The sequence below is a fragment of the Apostichopus japonicus genome, chromosome 23, assembly GCF_037975245.1.
Source record: "Apostichopus japonicus isolate 1M-3 chromosome 23, ASM3797524v1, whole genome shotgun sequence".
Taxonomy (NCBI): Eukaryota; Metazoa; Echinodermata; class Holothuroidea; order Aspidochirotida; family Stichopodidae; genus Apostichopus; species Apostichopus japonicus.
Window position 1 is genome coordinate 10452354 of NC_092583.1, and position 16395 is coordinate 10468748.

The 16395-nt window shown below is 36.4% G+C and overlaps 1 protein-coding gene across 1 annotated transcript in view; it reads right to left on the minus strand.

The window, feature by feature from the left end:
- LOC139964631 (cyclin-dependent kinase 14-like) overlaps positions 1–16395 on the minus strand; it is an 84932-nt gene that overhangs the window by 30797 nt on the left and 37740 nt on the right. Inside the window, exons 3-5 of the mRNA XM_071966390.1 lie at positions 12172–12380; positions 9500–9540; positions 7800–8015 (exon numbers count right to left, since the gene is read on the minus strand). Of these exons, the coding sequence (XP_071822491.1) occupies positions 7800–8015; positions 9500–9540; positions 12172–12217 (303 nt within the window). The 5' untranslated portion in view covers positions 12218–12380. The remainder of the gene's footprint in view (positions 1–7799; positions 8016–9499; positions 9541–12171; positions 12381–16395) is intronic.

A 16395-nucleotide genomic window follows, 5' to 3' on the forward strand; every position in this document is an offset into this window, starting at 1 on the left:
AAACAAATATAAATTGCATTATGTTTTTCAGGTAAACAGAAAGTTACAGCAAATTAGTAACATTTGTATGAAGGTTGAAGCATGGATTTTATGACTTCTATGGTAACAGAACTGCAAACTAATTTTTTGGTTGGATTGACTTTTTTTTAGAAATTGTGTGGAAAGTAAGAGGCTGAGGGGGCTGCAGCATCCTGCAGCAAAGCTGCGAAGAATGTAATCTTTTTGCGCTGTTCAGTACATTTCACACAACAGTCAATCACCAGTAAGGGCAACACGACCTCCTTAGGTTTGTTTTTGCACAAATGATTTTTGAACAAAAAAAGTTCCTGTGACCTTAATACAACTAACTTATTTATAACACATTTTAAATGGTAGAACGCATTTGGGTGGCAGCAGACATTATCTTTGAAGAAGAACAGGCTGGTTGACAAGTGCATGCTTGAAACTTGAAAGGAATCTTATTTGGTGCTAGGCCATTCTTTGATTATTTCAAAATAACTTCTTTAAACATGATAGTCAACTGCAGATACAAAACACCCTAAACACAAAGTTACTCCATATTACTCCAATTCCACAACAATTGCACTGAATAGTAACTATACATTTATATACTTTTGTATGTTTTTATTTTTATTTTGTAGGTAAATTTTATATTTTTGTTCATCTTTATATTGTGAGTACATTTTCATATTTTTGTACATTTTATAGGAACGTTTTCATATCTATGTATATTTTTTTACGTCTTATATGTTTTAATGTTTTGAGCTCTTGTTATCAACCAATTTCCATTGTATTTTTATATGATTGGCTGAATAAATATATATATATATATCTATATCTATACCCATCTCCTACAGAAGACATTATAGACAGATATAGAAGACAGATATTGTAAATATCTGGCTACAAATACTCAATTACAAAAAAACTTTGCATGAATTAGCACCAAAATATTTATCCAAATTGATTAACTCATCAGTTCCTACAGGGTTAAAGTACATTTCCTCAAAGACAAGAAAAATAAGACGTTACCCACACGCCAAGGTGAAAACTTTTCACCAAAATGGGTGGCCATGCATTCTCCAACTCTACACCCTCACCCTATAGAACACACTCCGACCACATGTCGAATCTGCACCTATTCTTATACGATAAAATCGTCGCAGAGAATTAATCGAAATCTCTGGAAATCGGTGATTCATCCCGAGATGGGAATTGATGCTTCGTTATTTGCAACTGATCTCGCTCTTCCATTCTCCAGCTTTTTTATAGTGACTGTGTACTTTTCAGAAAAATTTTGGACATCCTTTGGCAATATATAATAAACTATATATTAAATCATCTTGCAGCCTACGAGCTGCTACCCAGCCTATAAAAGCAGATGTCGTCATCCGGAGATACTTGAGACCTAAACTATGACGTTGCGATTGTGCTACATTCCGATTACGGGAAGTCCGGAGAACAGCCTGCGCAAGCACCGAAATTGAAACGAACACACACGCGACCGAAAAAAAAAATGAATAAAGAAAATGTGAAACTTATTCAAATCTAAACATTCTTATGATTGATTATTTTTTCTCCCTTGCACCACACAGTGACGAATCTTTGAGAAATTTTACTGTCGTCATGGCGATGAGACACTCGAGATGCTGCAGTTTCACGTTATTACTCCTCACAGATAGGTGTTAAATCTCCAGAGTAATCTTGTTTCTCTCATCTCATCCCCCTCCAGACACTTCCATGTTTGCATCTCTCTAACATTATTATTCACAAGGGCAGATCTAGCTGTGTTATATACACAATTTTTACCTTAGAACAAATCCCCCCATCCCCCTCTCCCCCCCTCCCCCACACACACAAATATATAAGCAGTTTCTTATTTGGTTTCCTACAATTTATGATATTTCCTTTAATTATTGTCATCAAACCCAAAGACTAATCAATTATATCTCTTGGGTAATCTAGTCAGCAAACGTTGTGTGCACGTACAGTGTTGAAAAATTGATCAAGTGGATATGACGAGTCGTGGCAATTTTGAATTGAGAAAAAATATTTTGATATCCAACACGATAAACATTAATATAAAAAAAAATGTTAATGAGTAGGAAGAACCAAGAGGTTGCAATTTGTTTTCATATTGAAAGAGTGACAGATGCCTAATGAAAAAAAAAAAAAAAAAATTGTCAATTATAAAACGGCAGATGTTTAAAGCAGTTTGCGTGCAAGTATAATTGTAACAAATTGTGGAGTGTTAGCTCAGTGGTTAACACCGGTGCCTTTCAATCATAAGGTCCCCAGTTCGAGTAACTCCCAGATTAATGTATGTCGTCCAGTTACAGGGTTGTTGACAATTAACAATTCATAATCATGGACGTTAAATATGAATGTGAGAGACTGACTTTGGTCAGCTTGCGGCTTTGATAAGCCAATTAGGCTTCTTCGCGAGTTCCTGCTTGCAGGAGGATCTAATATACATACATACATACATACAAAGACAGAATAGTAAAGATGGTAAAGCCTAATTCATCATCTTATCCATAGCAACTAGGTCATGTGACCTGGAAACATCAGCCAACACTACTGTAACATCTTATAATAAAGACTGCTGGTCCACTATTATTATATTATATATATATATATTTAATGATAATTATTATATATGTTTAATGAAATAACAAACGACTGTATTCAATTGTAAAGTTAACTCTCACCCTTAACCTTTATGCCTCATTTGCATATCCGAAATGCTAAGACGATATAGGAATGATGCCCTTTATATTTAATGTAACAATAGTTTAATCTTTATGTTCACTGATGCATGTTAGCTGTGGCTCGCTTGTAAAGAAGGCTGGTTGAGTTGTCCACGAGGTGTTAGATAGTACGTTTGATTATATATATGTTACGCATGAATCCAGTGTTGTACATAGTACTTTTGATTAAATATATGTTACGCACAGTTTGACACAGTGTTGTACATAGTATATTTTTGTATCCTTCCGAACTCTTCATTTACCGTAATCTGCCTCGCTTACACTACTATTTGTTTTAAGGCAGAACCTTCAGTAACTGAATCCACACTATACGTATTTAAGTACCAATATAATCGATGTTCATAAGTTTATAATTTTTCATAGAGATAATGATTAAGTGGTTTTTATGTAATACCAGCAACTATTATAGGAGGGAAGATTTACATATTATGAAAGGTAAATGCTCTAGGTCCATAAATATATATATATAGTTTACTACTGTTTCAGGCTATTCAGCGTAAGTTTTGAAGTTTTGTTTTTAACTTAAAAGTCACTTTTCCCTCTTCATTTTGACATTCAGACGAGAGAAACAGCCAACATATTTGTAGGAACGAAATAACATCTTTATTCATCGCGCAAACTTTCGTTCAGATCATGAAAGTCTGGCCGTTGCACGAGTTTCATAGATGTGATCATACTGAGAACCAAAACTTGGATATGTTGCGTAAGCATTTTCTCAAAAAAGACAAACAATATTTGCAAAAGAAGATCTATAGTTTCTTCTCCTCCTATCTCGATGGAAATGTGGTTTGGGTACGTCACAGTTAAATTATTCGCAGTTAAATTATTGCTCTCGCTTGCTTTGCTATTTCCCATCCTTCTCTTCTGACCAGCTGCATTTATAGAGTATCTTGCAAGGCTTAAGTGGCATTTAAACAAACAGAACTGTGATCACATTCATATAGCTTGACTTATATTTTCTTTAGCTGTTCAAGCATAAAGCCCTACAAAGCATCTTTTCCACACCTCCAACTAAAAGCGTCGTTGTAGTAAACATTTATTATTTCAAGGCGTTTTTTTCTTTCAGAACGATGTCGATACAGACAATTACTAAACTCGGGTTCTTAGGTTCCAGATAGATCCAATCAGGGTAATTAAAAATAGGTACACTAATCTTGTACTGTTATTGGTTTATACTACTTGATTAAAAAAGAAACAGAATTAAAGTCAAAACCAACAGCTCCATTTTGTCAAAAAGCAACTTTACAGACAAGGACTTAGAATCACAAATCGGCATAAAAACCAGGGTTGCCTGAAGATCATCTGTAACTTAACTTTTGACCTAAAAATGGACAATCTCAACATACCTAACACAGATATATTTATATACATATATTTATATATATGTTGAGACTAGTTGAGACTAGTGGAACACTACTAGTAGTAGTAGTAGTAGTAGTAGTAGTAGTAGTTTCACGCGTTGAGTGATCATCAGACAACAGTTAGCTTCAAGTTATACTCCTGGAATATATAGACTCATTGTTGGGATTACCAGGGATTATAGGATTATCGGTGTATTTATATATATATATATATATATATATATATGTCTCTCAAAGTGGCAGTACTTTAAAGACGTTTGTCTTACACTTCCAAAGATTCCTTGAAGTCAAATAAAGGGGGGAAGCCTTATTTATCAAGTTCATCTACATTGTTTAAATTCTAAATAAACATCCAAGGCTGGACATTCATTTGATGACTATTAGCACTGAATCATTCTGATATAATTCATAGGCTACTAACTTAACTCATCCCCAGATTCCTGCAAGGTTGCAAGGCACTTAAACACAGACATCTTGATAGCTGTTAATATACCAGTCCATCTTATGCTATAGTTGAGTGCTTTAAGCCCAGAAGGGTTCAACCATTCAGAATTAACTTGCGATTGCCACAGTCTACTGGGAATAATTATGTTAATCAAATTTTAGAAAAATCCTGCAAGTGTTGAATTTTTTCGAAAAATATTTTCAGAGAGCAGAAATCCTTGGAAATAACACCATAATGCTAGTCTCTTCAATGCCAGAAATACTGTTTCAGGCGTCTGTTGGAGTTCGCAACTCGTTTACTGAGACTCCTTTCTACTACAGAGCATGGTACAAGCCGTTAGTTAAAGACTTTATATCACAACAGAGATCTAACTGAATTTCTGTTACTTCTCAAACCAATATCCACGCTTAAAAACAGTTGTTATCATTGTTCTTACATGCTGCGGTGATGTAATACCTATTTATACTTGTTTACTATGTAATGCACTTGCATATATTGTTTTGTGATGCGATACTAGATAAAAAAAGTCCAGGTCAAGGTAAGAATCTCTGAAGGAGGTTGAGAAAGGATCAAACTTTGACCCACAGCAAACCACCTTTGAACTTTCTAGAATAATTATATCTTGCTTGAAATGGAAGCATCCATAATTGATGAAATAAAATGTGATGCACTGAGTATATTAAATATGTACCTACAAAACGAAGAGTAAATATGCCAAAAGATATTCCTCCTCCGCTTTAAAGGAAAAAAGTGTTTATCATGACAAAAAATCTAAAAAGTGGTTGAAGTGATGGGTTTATCGACCATTTTTGATAGGAAAGAGAAAGTTAATTAATTTGGTTAATGTGGGCTGAGATATGGTGAAGAAAAAAATAGTCTCAATAAAAAACATAGAACATATTTTGATTAATATCCAGATTTGCAGGTATGCTGTACTACAGAGAACATTTGGGAATTGCTACAGTTTGAGGAAGGGTACAGAAAAGTGCAATACTTAAAAGGATTGTCTGGTGGCCCAAAGAAGTTACCTTAAAATATTAATATTTTTCTAAACATGTTGTCAAAGTATGAGAACGCTATTATGATGCGTTTGACAGAGAAACGATTTTTTAATCGTTAAGGATGGACATTTCCAGTATGATTTGAACAGTAAAGAACCTAACGTCATCTACGCTAATGCAGATTGCGACATAACCCACACTCCGTACAGTACCTACAGTAATCACAACAAAAACCGTGTTTGCATACAGATCAATTTCTTCCTTAAATTTTGGTGAAATTTCTTATAAATTAGATTCGTTTTCAAAAACTCCTTAAGCCGCCATATATGTAGTAGATCGGTGGTTTCATGGTCTTTGTGTAACACAAGATAACTTTTAACAGCAGACTCTTCGTTGTTTATACATCACGCGATCCAGCTCCAACGCGAAGAATGTTCGCATGTAGGCTACTCTAACGTTTACAATCGGACAGTTCTGCGAAGCCTAAGCTTCTCGGTACTACATTCTGCTCTACATTGATTCCGCCAAGTTTTAGCTTTCGGTGTTCCAAATAATTTTCAAGTTTCCTTTTACTGTAAATTTGATCTGTGAATTTTATTTCAGCGATTTCGAAGAACTGTTTATGAACTGTGGTTTGAGTGTGAGAGTATATTATGTGCAATGCTATACGTATGCCAACTGGGCATGGTAGGCTGGAACGTTCACGATATGTACGTTATATGTAATAGGCAATCACATGTGCGTGTACACGTGAGAGTGTATTTGCTGCGGAACTGGGAGTGCTAACTTCAAGTCGCCTGTTTTGCCTATTTGCCAGCACTACGTCAATCACCATATTGATGCGTTCGAACAAACGGTACTTTTGGTGAGAAACTGGTGAATTTGAAAACCAGATTTCTACAAGAAGAAAACGTCAAATGGGGACAATTTTTACATGGTTAGAAAGAAAAAATAATAACTACAAGGACAATGTATCTAAATCTTCCACCAGACAATTCCTTTAAGCCTACACCTTTAATAAGCACAGCTTCTGCTATGTTAAATTTACCCTACTAAATTTAGTCTGTATAAGAAAGCAATTTTTGTCAACGAGTACCTCAAGCATCCACGTCAAGGCTAAAATACTTGAAGATTATTGAACACTTTAAATCCTTAAAGGGTATAAATACCCACATTGAAACAATTGTGATTATTGCAACTCTAGTCACCATAGTAACCACAGGTAATATTTCAAGCACTTGTGCTTTTCGCATAATTAAGATTAACGTATCGTCACTCCTCTATTCTTTAACAACTACTTTTTGTTTTTTCTCTTTATAAATTTTACAAGTGACAGAGCCCCAGTAAACTCTTGAACATCATGAATGAGAAAGGAGATAAGTTCCTTTGAGTGTCCTTCTTATTTTAGCATTTTTTAGAAGCGAACTGTTTTGTGAACATAATCCTATCAGTTTCAGCAGTGGCGTAACGATGAGCCTGGAGGCCCCTGGACCAAAGGGGCACCCTATCAGGAGGTCCAAGCAAAGGCGTCCGCAGAAATGTTCACAGGGGGAGGGGGGGGGATCAGTAGGTCGTGTAGGTATAAGACACTACTCGATACTATCGAAGTGTATCGCCAACATCGGTTGGCGCGGAGCGTACCACAATATTTTTTTGCCAAAATATACTCCTAGATCGTTGGAAAAGACACTTTCAAGTTGCATTTACACATTGGTTATTTTGAGATCTCCTGTCTTAGGATTTTGACTTTCAATAGCGGGGGCCTGCCCCCTTTTGGTCAGGCCCCCGGCTCAGCACGGTCCGAGCCTATAGGAGTTACGCTTCTGAGTTTCAGTGTAGTTCATCAGAAGTGTTGTAACAGGGCATGCTTCGAGTCTCTAAATTTTGAGGTATTGAAAGCTGGTTCCTCTGTAGAGATGATACAGGGACTCAATTTCCATGACTCCACTTCGAGTCTCCGGTGTAACCGGTGGTGAAAGACTGGAATCTGGCCCTAAGTGAAATATTACTCAGTTTGGACTCTAATAATCGATGCTTTCTTGATTCCAGCCATACCCATGTAGAGTGATATTGCACTTGGGACAAAACGATGAAATCAGTCATTCATTTTTCCCTCCAGTACATATTTCACCAATTCCATGATTTTTTTACCCCCTTTTGAAATATCCCCCTTCAAGTTAGTACCCAGTCTAGTTTATATAATCTTAACCTCTTGTCTTACCCTCTCTTGAAGGCTCAGCGACCGCCTGTTCCCAAAATTTGAAGCCGGCCTGAGGTTAGTTTTCCTCCTGCCGGCTAGATTATCCCCTTCTGATTTCATTCGTCTGACATGCCCGTGGTTGTTGTTCGTTGCGTCTGGTACGAGAGACGGTTCTGAGCCCGTCGGAGACAGCGGGGAAATGTCAAGTCCGTCCTCATCATCTGGGCTAAAGTGATCCTGTGATAGAAAGATAAATAGCTTTTTTGTTGTTATATTCCTCCTACCTGGTGAAATTGTCATCAATGACAAAAAGCTATGAAAACTTTCCTTCATATTTCTTAAAGGCATTGAAGACTCGCCTCAAACCGCATGCCGCGCTCTGAAAAAGTTAACTTTCCGTTGCTTGCAAATAACATTTTCTTCTTGTCGCTACAAAATGCAGAGGGTAATAACACTGATACCTTGTTATCTTTTATCTAGACCTGAGATGTCCATCGCTGTATCGTTTGTACACTGTGCTGTGGGTATTGCCCTAGTTTCGAAGGAGGTGTAACAGAAGTGTTAGACACCACCATCGATCCCAGAAAATACACACACACACAGCTTGCTACCATCGGTAATTAGACACTAGTGTACAGTCAATACATACAGCTACTGTCAATACCCAGGTATACAAGGTATCACGTTTCATTACTGTACTGTCTGCATTTTGTGTCGACACGAACAAAACGTCACTTGCAAGCAACGGAAAGGAAACTTTTTCAGACGGCCGCACATGGTTTGGGGCGAGTCTTCAGTGCCTTTAAATTGAGGACCATTGTAATAGTGTATCTACATATTGCACAGGAGGTACAAGTATGAAATCTCAGTGGACGAATACTTTTGCACTGTTCCACATATTTCAACTACACCCACATATAACATATATATAGATACACACACAGATAACCACTGCTATTTACAGTGCATCTTTTTAACTTTTGCTATGGAAGGGGTTATTATATAGGCCTAGAAGACTAGATAGGTGCAGTCCCTCATTATGTCTCCTCAACCCAGGTAGAAAGTGAAACTGCTTGCCTTCTACTGCCTAATAATCACTTCACATTGTAATCAAACAAACCACTAGTTTCATAAGATTTTCCAATATACTGAACAAGTTTAGCAACTTGGAATTCCCCTAGAAAATAAAAAAAATAAAATAAAAAAAAAAACAAGAGAAACCAGGAACAGACAAATTAAGAGCCAGATCTTCTTTGAATTACTTCCCATTGACAATTTTTTCTAGAAAGGAAGGACAAAACCTATGAGTCATTGAATCCCCAGTAGCTTTCTCGGAGGACATTTACCATGAACTTGAGGGATAAAGAACATTGGTACTACACATAGGCGTAGGAGGCGGGAAGGGGGGGGGGACTGGGGGGCTGCAGCCCCAAACCAAAAATTTTTGTGAAAATTCGGGCAATATGCTGAGAATTTATTTATTTATTTTAAATGTATTTATTTTTTAGAATATAATTTTCGGGCAAGTCGTTACAGCCCCCCCAAATCAAATTAGACTCCTACGCCTATGGTACTACAGCAATATGATTTGGAAGAAGGATTGAGACAACAATGTCACATTTTCAAAACAAGGAGATATTGGGTCTGAATTTTGAACACCAGGTAATCAAAACAGAAACACTGATCATTTTCCAGGTCGCTGTGATTACGAAGAAACTTACTCCATGACCTTCATCTCCCAACGCATTTTCTCGACTGAATGCTGTAAAGGAGAAAGGGAAGAGAAAAAAAAACCAAAATATGAATAGAGGCCTTTGTAGGAATTAACTACTAATGCATTGAAACCAATCTTCATCAGGTTTAGAGATAGCATTCATTTATGTTAGGGTGGAGTGAACAAAGTGCACCGATGATGCACAAAGAATGTGAATCACAAGTTTCACGGGCCCCTGGCAGGGCCCCTGGCAGGGTACAGGGGCAGAGCCCCAATTAGGGGGCCCCGAGGGGCAAAGCCCCGGAAGCTCCCGTAATATCAGACAAATTTGAAGACACAAAATTAGTGCCCCAAGAGTTGAGAAGAAAAGAGCTGCTATCCCTTACATTTTGAAAAATCTGAATACATCAGTTTGATGAAGTTCGAAAATGAAGATGTTAAAGGTCACCTGGTGACCCTGGGATGCAAATGAAGAGAGTCGCATAGCAACGCACGCAATCAGTATGATGGTGTCGCCACTATATATTAAAGCTTCACAACAATCAATGGATTAACATTGTTAAATGAGTTTGTTTCCTTCATTAACATGGATATCTGTAAACGTGAAGAATTAAATAAAACTCATTTCTTGCAGTCGATATGCCAGAAATGATTCAGTTGCTGTTGAACTGAGGTCATGACATACCTCACTGTACCCCATATACCAGAAATGTCAGGCATTTTGTGTAATTCAGATCTGGTTCACTTTATAATTTTTTATAACATTTTTGTGTTACCGTTTTCTCCTTTGACGTAAGGAGGGGTTGCCCCTCCAACACCCTTCCCCCTCCCCCCTGGTTCTGCCCTTGTCTTTGACCTCAGTAAACAACTAACAGGTTCTTGTATTACCAAGACAAGTAACCAAAAGTACAATTTACTCTTAAAACATATTTCCAGGTTTTGGGTGTGTATCTATTTGAATAACAATTGTTGTGTTACTATATTACCATGGAACCATAGAAGTTTCCTTCAAATGACTATTCAAATTATGGACACCTCCCTTCCAATTTCTGTCTTCAAACACCCCCCCCCCCCCACCCCTCTACATGCATTTGCTTTATAATTCTCCAGATATCAATAGCATTTATCTTGTATCACACCATGGCCATTCAAAGGATCCCATTGTGAATTCACTTGAGAATTACCCATCCTAGGCTATTATGCAAAAAGACAAACCTACCCTTTCACCAAAACTTGTTTCTTCCAAATGCAGTTTCAAAGAATGCTGTGTTTACATCTTTTTATCAGCATGGTTAGTATCACTGTCTGGTCAGTTCAAAATTTATGTTGTATAACTTTTCAAACATATGGAAATATGAAACACATAACATGAGAGACCAGTACTAGTAAACACAAATGTTCTCACTGGGTATACTACTGTTTACATTCTGATGTAAACAAATGTCAAAGCAGAGGAGATTAAACAGTAACCTTTCCATGACAGTTTTATTTGTTTGGTTTCTTTAAAAGTAGAAGTATCTCTCAACTTTCCTCAAGCCTGTTCAATTTATCAACCAGGGAAGAGGTTTTGAAATCCCCAAGGCAGGCTAGGCAGGAAGGAAGTATTTCATATTATAACAAAACAAAAGAACAGGTTGTTTGAACTTCCTGTTCCAGTTTAAAGCCAGAACTTCATCTAATAATAGCAATCTTTTATTTGTGTCCATATCCATATAGATCTGCAAAGTTCCTCGTATCATCTCCAAACAATAAACTCAATTGTTTCTAATCTCACTGGAATTTAAGTGAAACCTTCCTGCCATAAACCAATAGCAGTAGAAGACTCTCATAACAAAGAACACATTTCATCGAAGATAAAACCCATTCTGTCATATCCACTGGGCATGGCTGCTGAGTGGTTCTCGAGCTTTAAATACATTTTGTTGGCTTATAGAATACTGCCTAAGTTTACTTTTTATGTTGAATGTTGAACATTTTCAGCATATCCTCATATAATAATGTGCCATCTCTTGGTGTGGTAGGAAATTATGCAGTTTTGAAATATTCCCCAGAAAAGCTAGGCCTCATAGTTGTGTGTGATGGATGCCGTAACTGCATCTGAACCATGCCTTCATCATGTGAAGGCAAGATGCCAAAAAGTTTAACAAAGTGATAAGTTGGAGTACCTGTGGTGGCCACTCTATGAAAACAACATTAAAGGCATCCTGTATTGGCCCCAACTATGCTAGATATTCAAACATGGTCACCTTTGGTCAAAATTCTGAAACTGAATCTTCGAGGAAATTTTCCTCACTGGGACATTCAGTCATCTTGTGTGTTCCTTAAAAATGTCTGAGAACATTGAGAATGATGACCTCCAGGAAATTACTTTTTTCATTTGAAAACTTGTAGCAATTATAGCATGCATAATTTGGGGCCTATACTGAATACCTTTAAATGATTGTTTAACTTTACAGTACAAGTTTAAACAAAGAATCAGGGCTTTAGCTTATCATATTTAAAAGGCTGGAGAGTGAGATAGCTACAAACAAAGAAAAAACCAAGAAAAAAAAGCTTTAAATGAAGAATAAAACATCAATTAAGACATGAGATATTTGAGCAGGACCTACCAGAGAGGACAAATACCAAAATTTATAAAAGAGATATAGTCATGTCTCATTTTCACATATAAAAACTCACATCTCTTGAGATTTTTTAGAGACAGTTTCTTTCTAAATTGTCTCATCTTAGCTGAGACACCCGAATTAATCTTCCTCTCAGCGCCTCCCTGATAAATGACAGATGTCTCTCTGTAACATGTAGACCAAATCTGATCCAACCGGAAAGTAACACAGCACTTTGGCTTCCTGTCTCGGTTGTTCAACTCTGGACAGCTTTGCGCTTTAAATCTGAAAGAAAAAAAATTTAACCCCACAGAATTAAAATCCAACATGAATGGTGTATTTTCTTTCTTTGAAACGTCGTCCTTCAAACACATGTACGTAAACATACAACTCCCTTATTGATAGGACAATATCGAAAGCATACAATTTCTTTATAAATTCAATCATTCTAGCCTGCGGGCAATTAAATGCTCTATGCCAAAAAACTCAACGTTCAGGATAAATGTTTATCATAAATTTTGATTGGTAAACACATCCTGTTGGTCATAAAATCTTCTATTCACACAACAGGAGAGAAAAATTGATTTATCACATGCAATGCACTGGGAATGTCAGCCACAGAAATACAAACGTTATCCACTGTTTTGTTGTATTTGTAATTTAGTAAAATCTGAACTAAATTCATGACAGCTATAGTGCAATAGAGAATAATAAAGTATATAATTCTTCTTCCAAGGTGACTTTTGACATTAACAACACTTAAAAACAGCACAAACAGGACATACTTTAATTATGTATATGATGTAGTTTTATAATGCACGGTAATCTTTCTTGGAAATATTAACAGAATGGTAGTAATGGACACCCAGTTGGGACAATGTTTTCCATACTGTACTGTCATGTCCTGGCTGTTTCAAGGCACTCGTACTGACAGTGTGAGCACTATTAATGTTTCGATCAGATAAAGGTTTTGAAATTGTTCATACTGTCAATATGAGTGCTCTGAAGCATGATGTGAGAGAACAGCATAAAGTAGTATTAGTATTTAGGAAATTGTTCTAACTGGCTGTCATATGGAATTTAAGGAGTGTTAGCTCAGTGGTCAATGCCGGTGCCTTTCAATCATAAGGTCCCCGGTTCGAGTCACTCCAAGATTAATGTATGTCGTCCAGTTACAGAGTTGTTGACAATTGACAATTCATAATCATGGACGTTAAATATGAATCTAAGAGACTGACTTCGGTCAGCTTGTGGCTTTGATAAGCCATCGAGGCTTCTTCGCGAGTTCCTGCTTGCAGGAGGATTGAAAATACATATGGAACATACTATAATGTATAAGCATTAAAATCATGATGGAACAATTCATTTGCAAAATTGAAACAGACAGCTTGCACCTCCACAATGTCAACAATATGACTGCAGTCTGTTCAATATTAAATTTGAATTCAGGACATGATATTTTTACTGCAAATCTATTCTGTTCATAATTGTTTCATCAAGCTATAAATCACTCCACATGCAGGTCTCATCAAATATGCATTCATAGCACTTTCATTCTTTCAGTGAATTCAGTTAAAAAATGCAGTTTTGACATATTTAAACATCCGTTATTACAGTCAACAACACATTAATTTTAGTTTCAAATTTCATATAATTTATTATACTTTAAAAGAAGCATGGGATATCCTGTCTTTGAAAAGGGTCAGTTTTGAAAAGCAATGAGTACGAGCAAGAACCCGTTTCCTGATCTCTAATTACTCTGTAAACCATATAAAACGCCAACGGAGCTCTGCTAAATATGATAGATAGATAAAAAAACTTTATTGTCCATTTCAGAAAACAAAAACGGAAAATGATTTCCCGTCGAAAGTTAACATAAAAACAGTAGTGAATATAAACAGAAACCAGCAATAAACAAGCTATTAGACTATTAATGAACAACCACGAGAGTAAAACTAAATAAGCAGAACCAGAACAGTAACAGAAGCAATTGACAGATCACACACTGTGGCCAGATCGCTTTGCACGCGAGTTAAACAAGTGTATTGCCAAATATGCGACATATGCAACAAATACTGAAATAAACTCTTTACTTATTAACTTTGTTTTTACACAGATCAACCGAAACAGCAACAAGTTTCAGTTATTAAACAGTTTGTCACACCCAACCTTCCCCCCCCCCTCCCCCTCCCACAAAAAAAGAAGAAGTAAAACAGTACAACACACATCAGTAACTGCATGTGCAAGCAAAATTGAGGGCAGTCTGATAATATTTGCTGATAATAAGCAGTAAAACAGGGCTTATATGAACATCATGATCATTGTTATGGAAATTATGCCGATTATTTTACTGAGGATTGTAGAACAACTAGTAACCAAGAATGTTTAATTTCTTATAATCTCTGCTGGGAGAATATTGCCACTACCTATTTTTTTTCTACTCCCAAACAGCAAAATCCACTGCCATATATTCAGCAAGCAAATTGTCCAAATTTTGAGACCTGAGGACAGTACGCCAAAAAACAAAACAAAATTGGTGAAAGTTAATCAAATCTGTCATTGAGTTACAATCTTTTGTACCTTATCACAAGCAGCACTGACGTAAAAGACCAGGCAGCATTAGTGTTAAAACACACACGTCTACAGTTAGCAGTAAAATATGTCAATGGCTGCAGTGTAAACAAAAGAAGAGATTTAATCAATAGCACTAAATTAACTAAATTACTCAGCAAATATAGTTCTCTTTGACAAGTAAAAACAGACTGGAAGCTCTGGAAATGGACATTAAATATTTGCACAGGTAAGGTGGCACTTTTTACGAACATATTATGATCAAAATAAAACAAAAGTGTTTAAGCAGCAAACTGCTTAAATCCACTAAAGAGCCTGTGTAAGAGAATGTGTAAAAGTAAGGGGGCCTGCAGTTTCGATCCTGCTAGGATCAACATATTATGATGGAGGAAGTGCACTTCGAACTAGCAATGACAATTTATCACAGAATGGTAGAATTGTAGCATGAGTGCAACAGCATGAGTATGAGTAAAATTCCCCTTGGTATGAGTAGGAATACAAGGTCCTCAGCCCACCAAGTTCGAGTACTTTAAAGGGAGTGATGACTCGCACACAAAGAAACGTCTGATGCCGGTAATCTGACCTAGTTTCAAATGAGGTGTAACAGATGTGTTAGACACCACCATCAATCCCAGAAAGTACACACACAGCTTGCTACCGTCGGTAATGAGACTCTAGTGTACAGTCAATACATGCAAGCTACGGTCAATACCCACAGCACAGTGTACATTATTAGCAGCGATGGACATCTCAGCAGGGAGTTGTTATGGAACTCCCTGATCTCAGGTCCAGATAAAAGGTAACAAGGTATAAAGTTTCATTACTGTCTGCATTTTGTAGTGACAAGAAGAAACTTCACTTGCAAGCAACGGAAAGTTACCTTTTTTTCAGAGGGCGGCACGCGGTTTGTCTTCAATGCCTTTAATTTTGCACTAGTGTCTAAAATACACTGTTAAATTTCCTTAGTACCAGTACATGTACAAATCCTTGCATGAGGACAAGTGCAGGTACAGGCAACTATGCTAGAATATTAATATGAGTACAGACTCACTACAGGTCTACTATATATATATATATATATATATATATATATATATATATATATATATATATATATATATGATGAATGTGTAGCAAGTGGTATGACAGATATATAGTAAATAAAGAACAACACACCAGAAAAATTCCACTACACGACTCATCCCGGAAAGAAAAGCCATATCCCTATTGAGACCACAACACAATATCGACTGTCTTCAGTTTGCCATAATCCTAGGTAATTTGTCTGACCATAATAAAAGAAACTTGAAGGAAGTCGAATTGATCCTTAAAGTACGTTCACACTGTCATGGTCTCAATAGGGATATGGCTGTTCTTTCCGGGTTTAAGAACTTTGAGCAGTCTGGGGCTTACGGTAGACCATCGTGATTTCAATCACTCCTTTTATGCCTGACGAAGGACCAGGGCGTCCGAAAATTTGTGTAGCGTTTAGTTATTCTATTCTATTCTAAATATTTTGTTGGATTTAAAGGCATTACATGTTGTCCTTATCTTTTCTACTATTATTTCTATCCAACACGTGAACATTTCATCATGCGTACATATATATATATATGTATATACAGTATATATATATATATACTGTATATATATATATATATATATATATATATATATATATATATACTGTATATATATATATATATATATATATATGTTTATATATGTA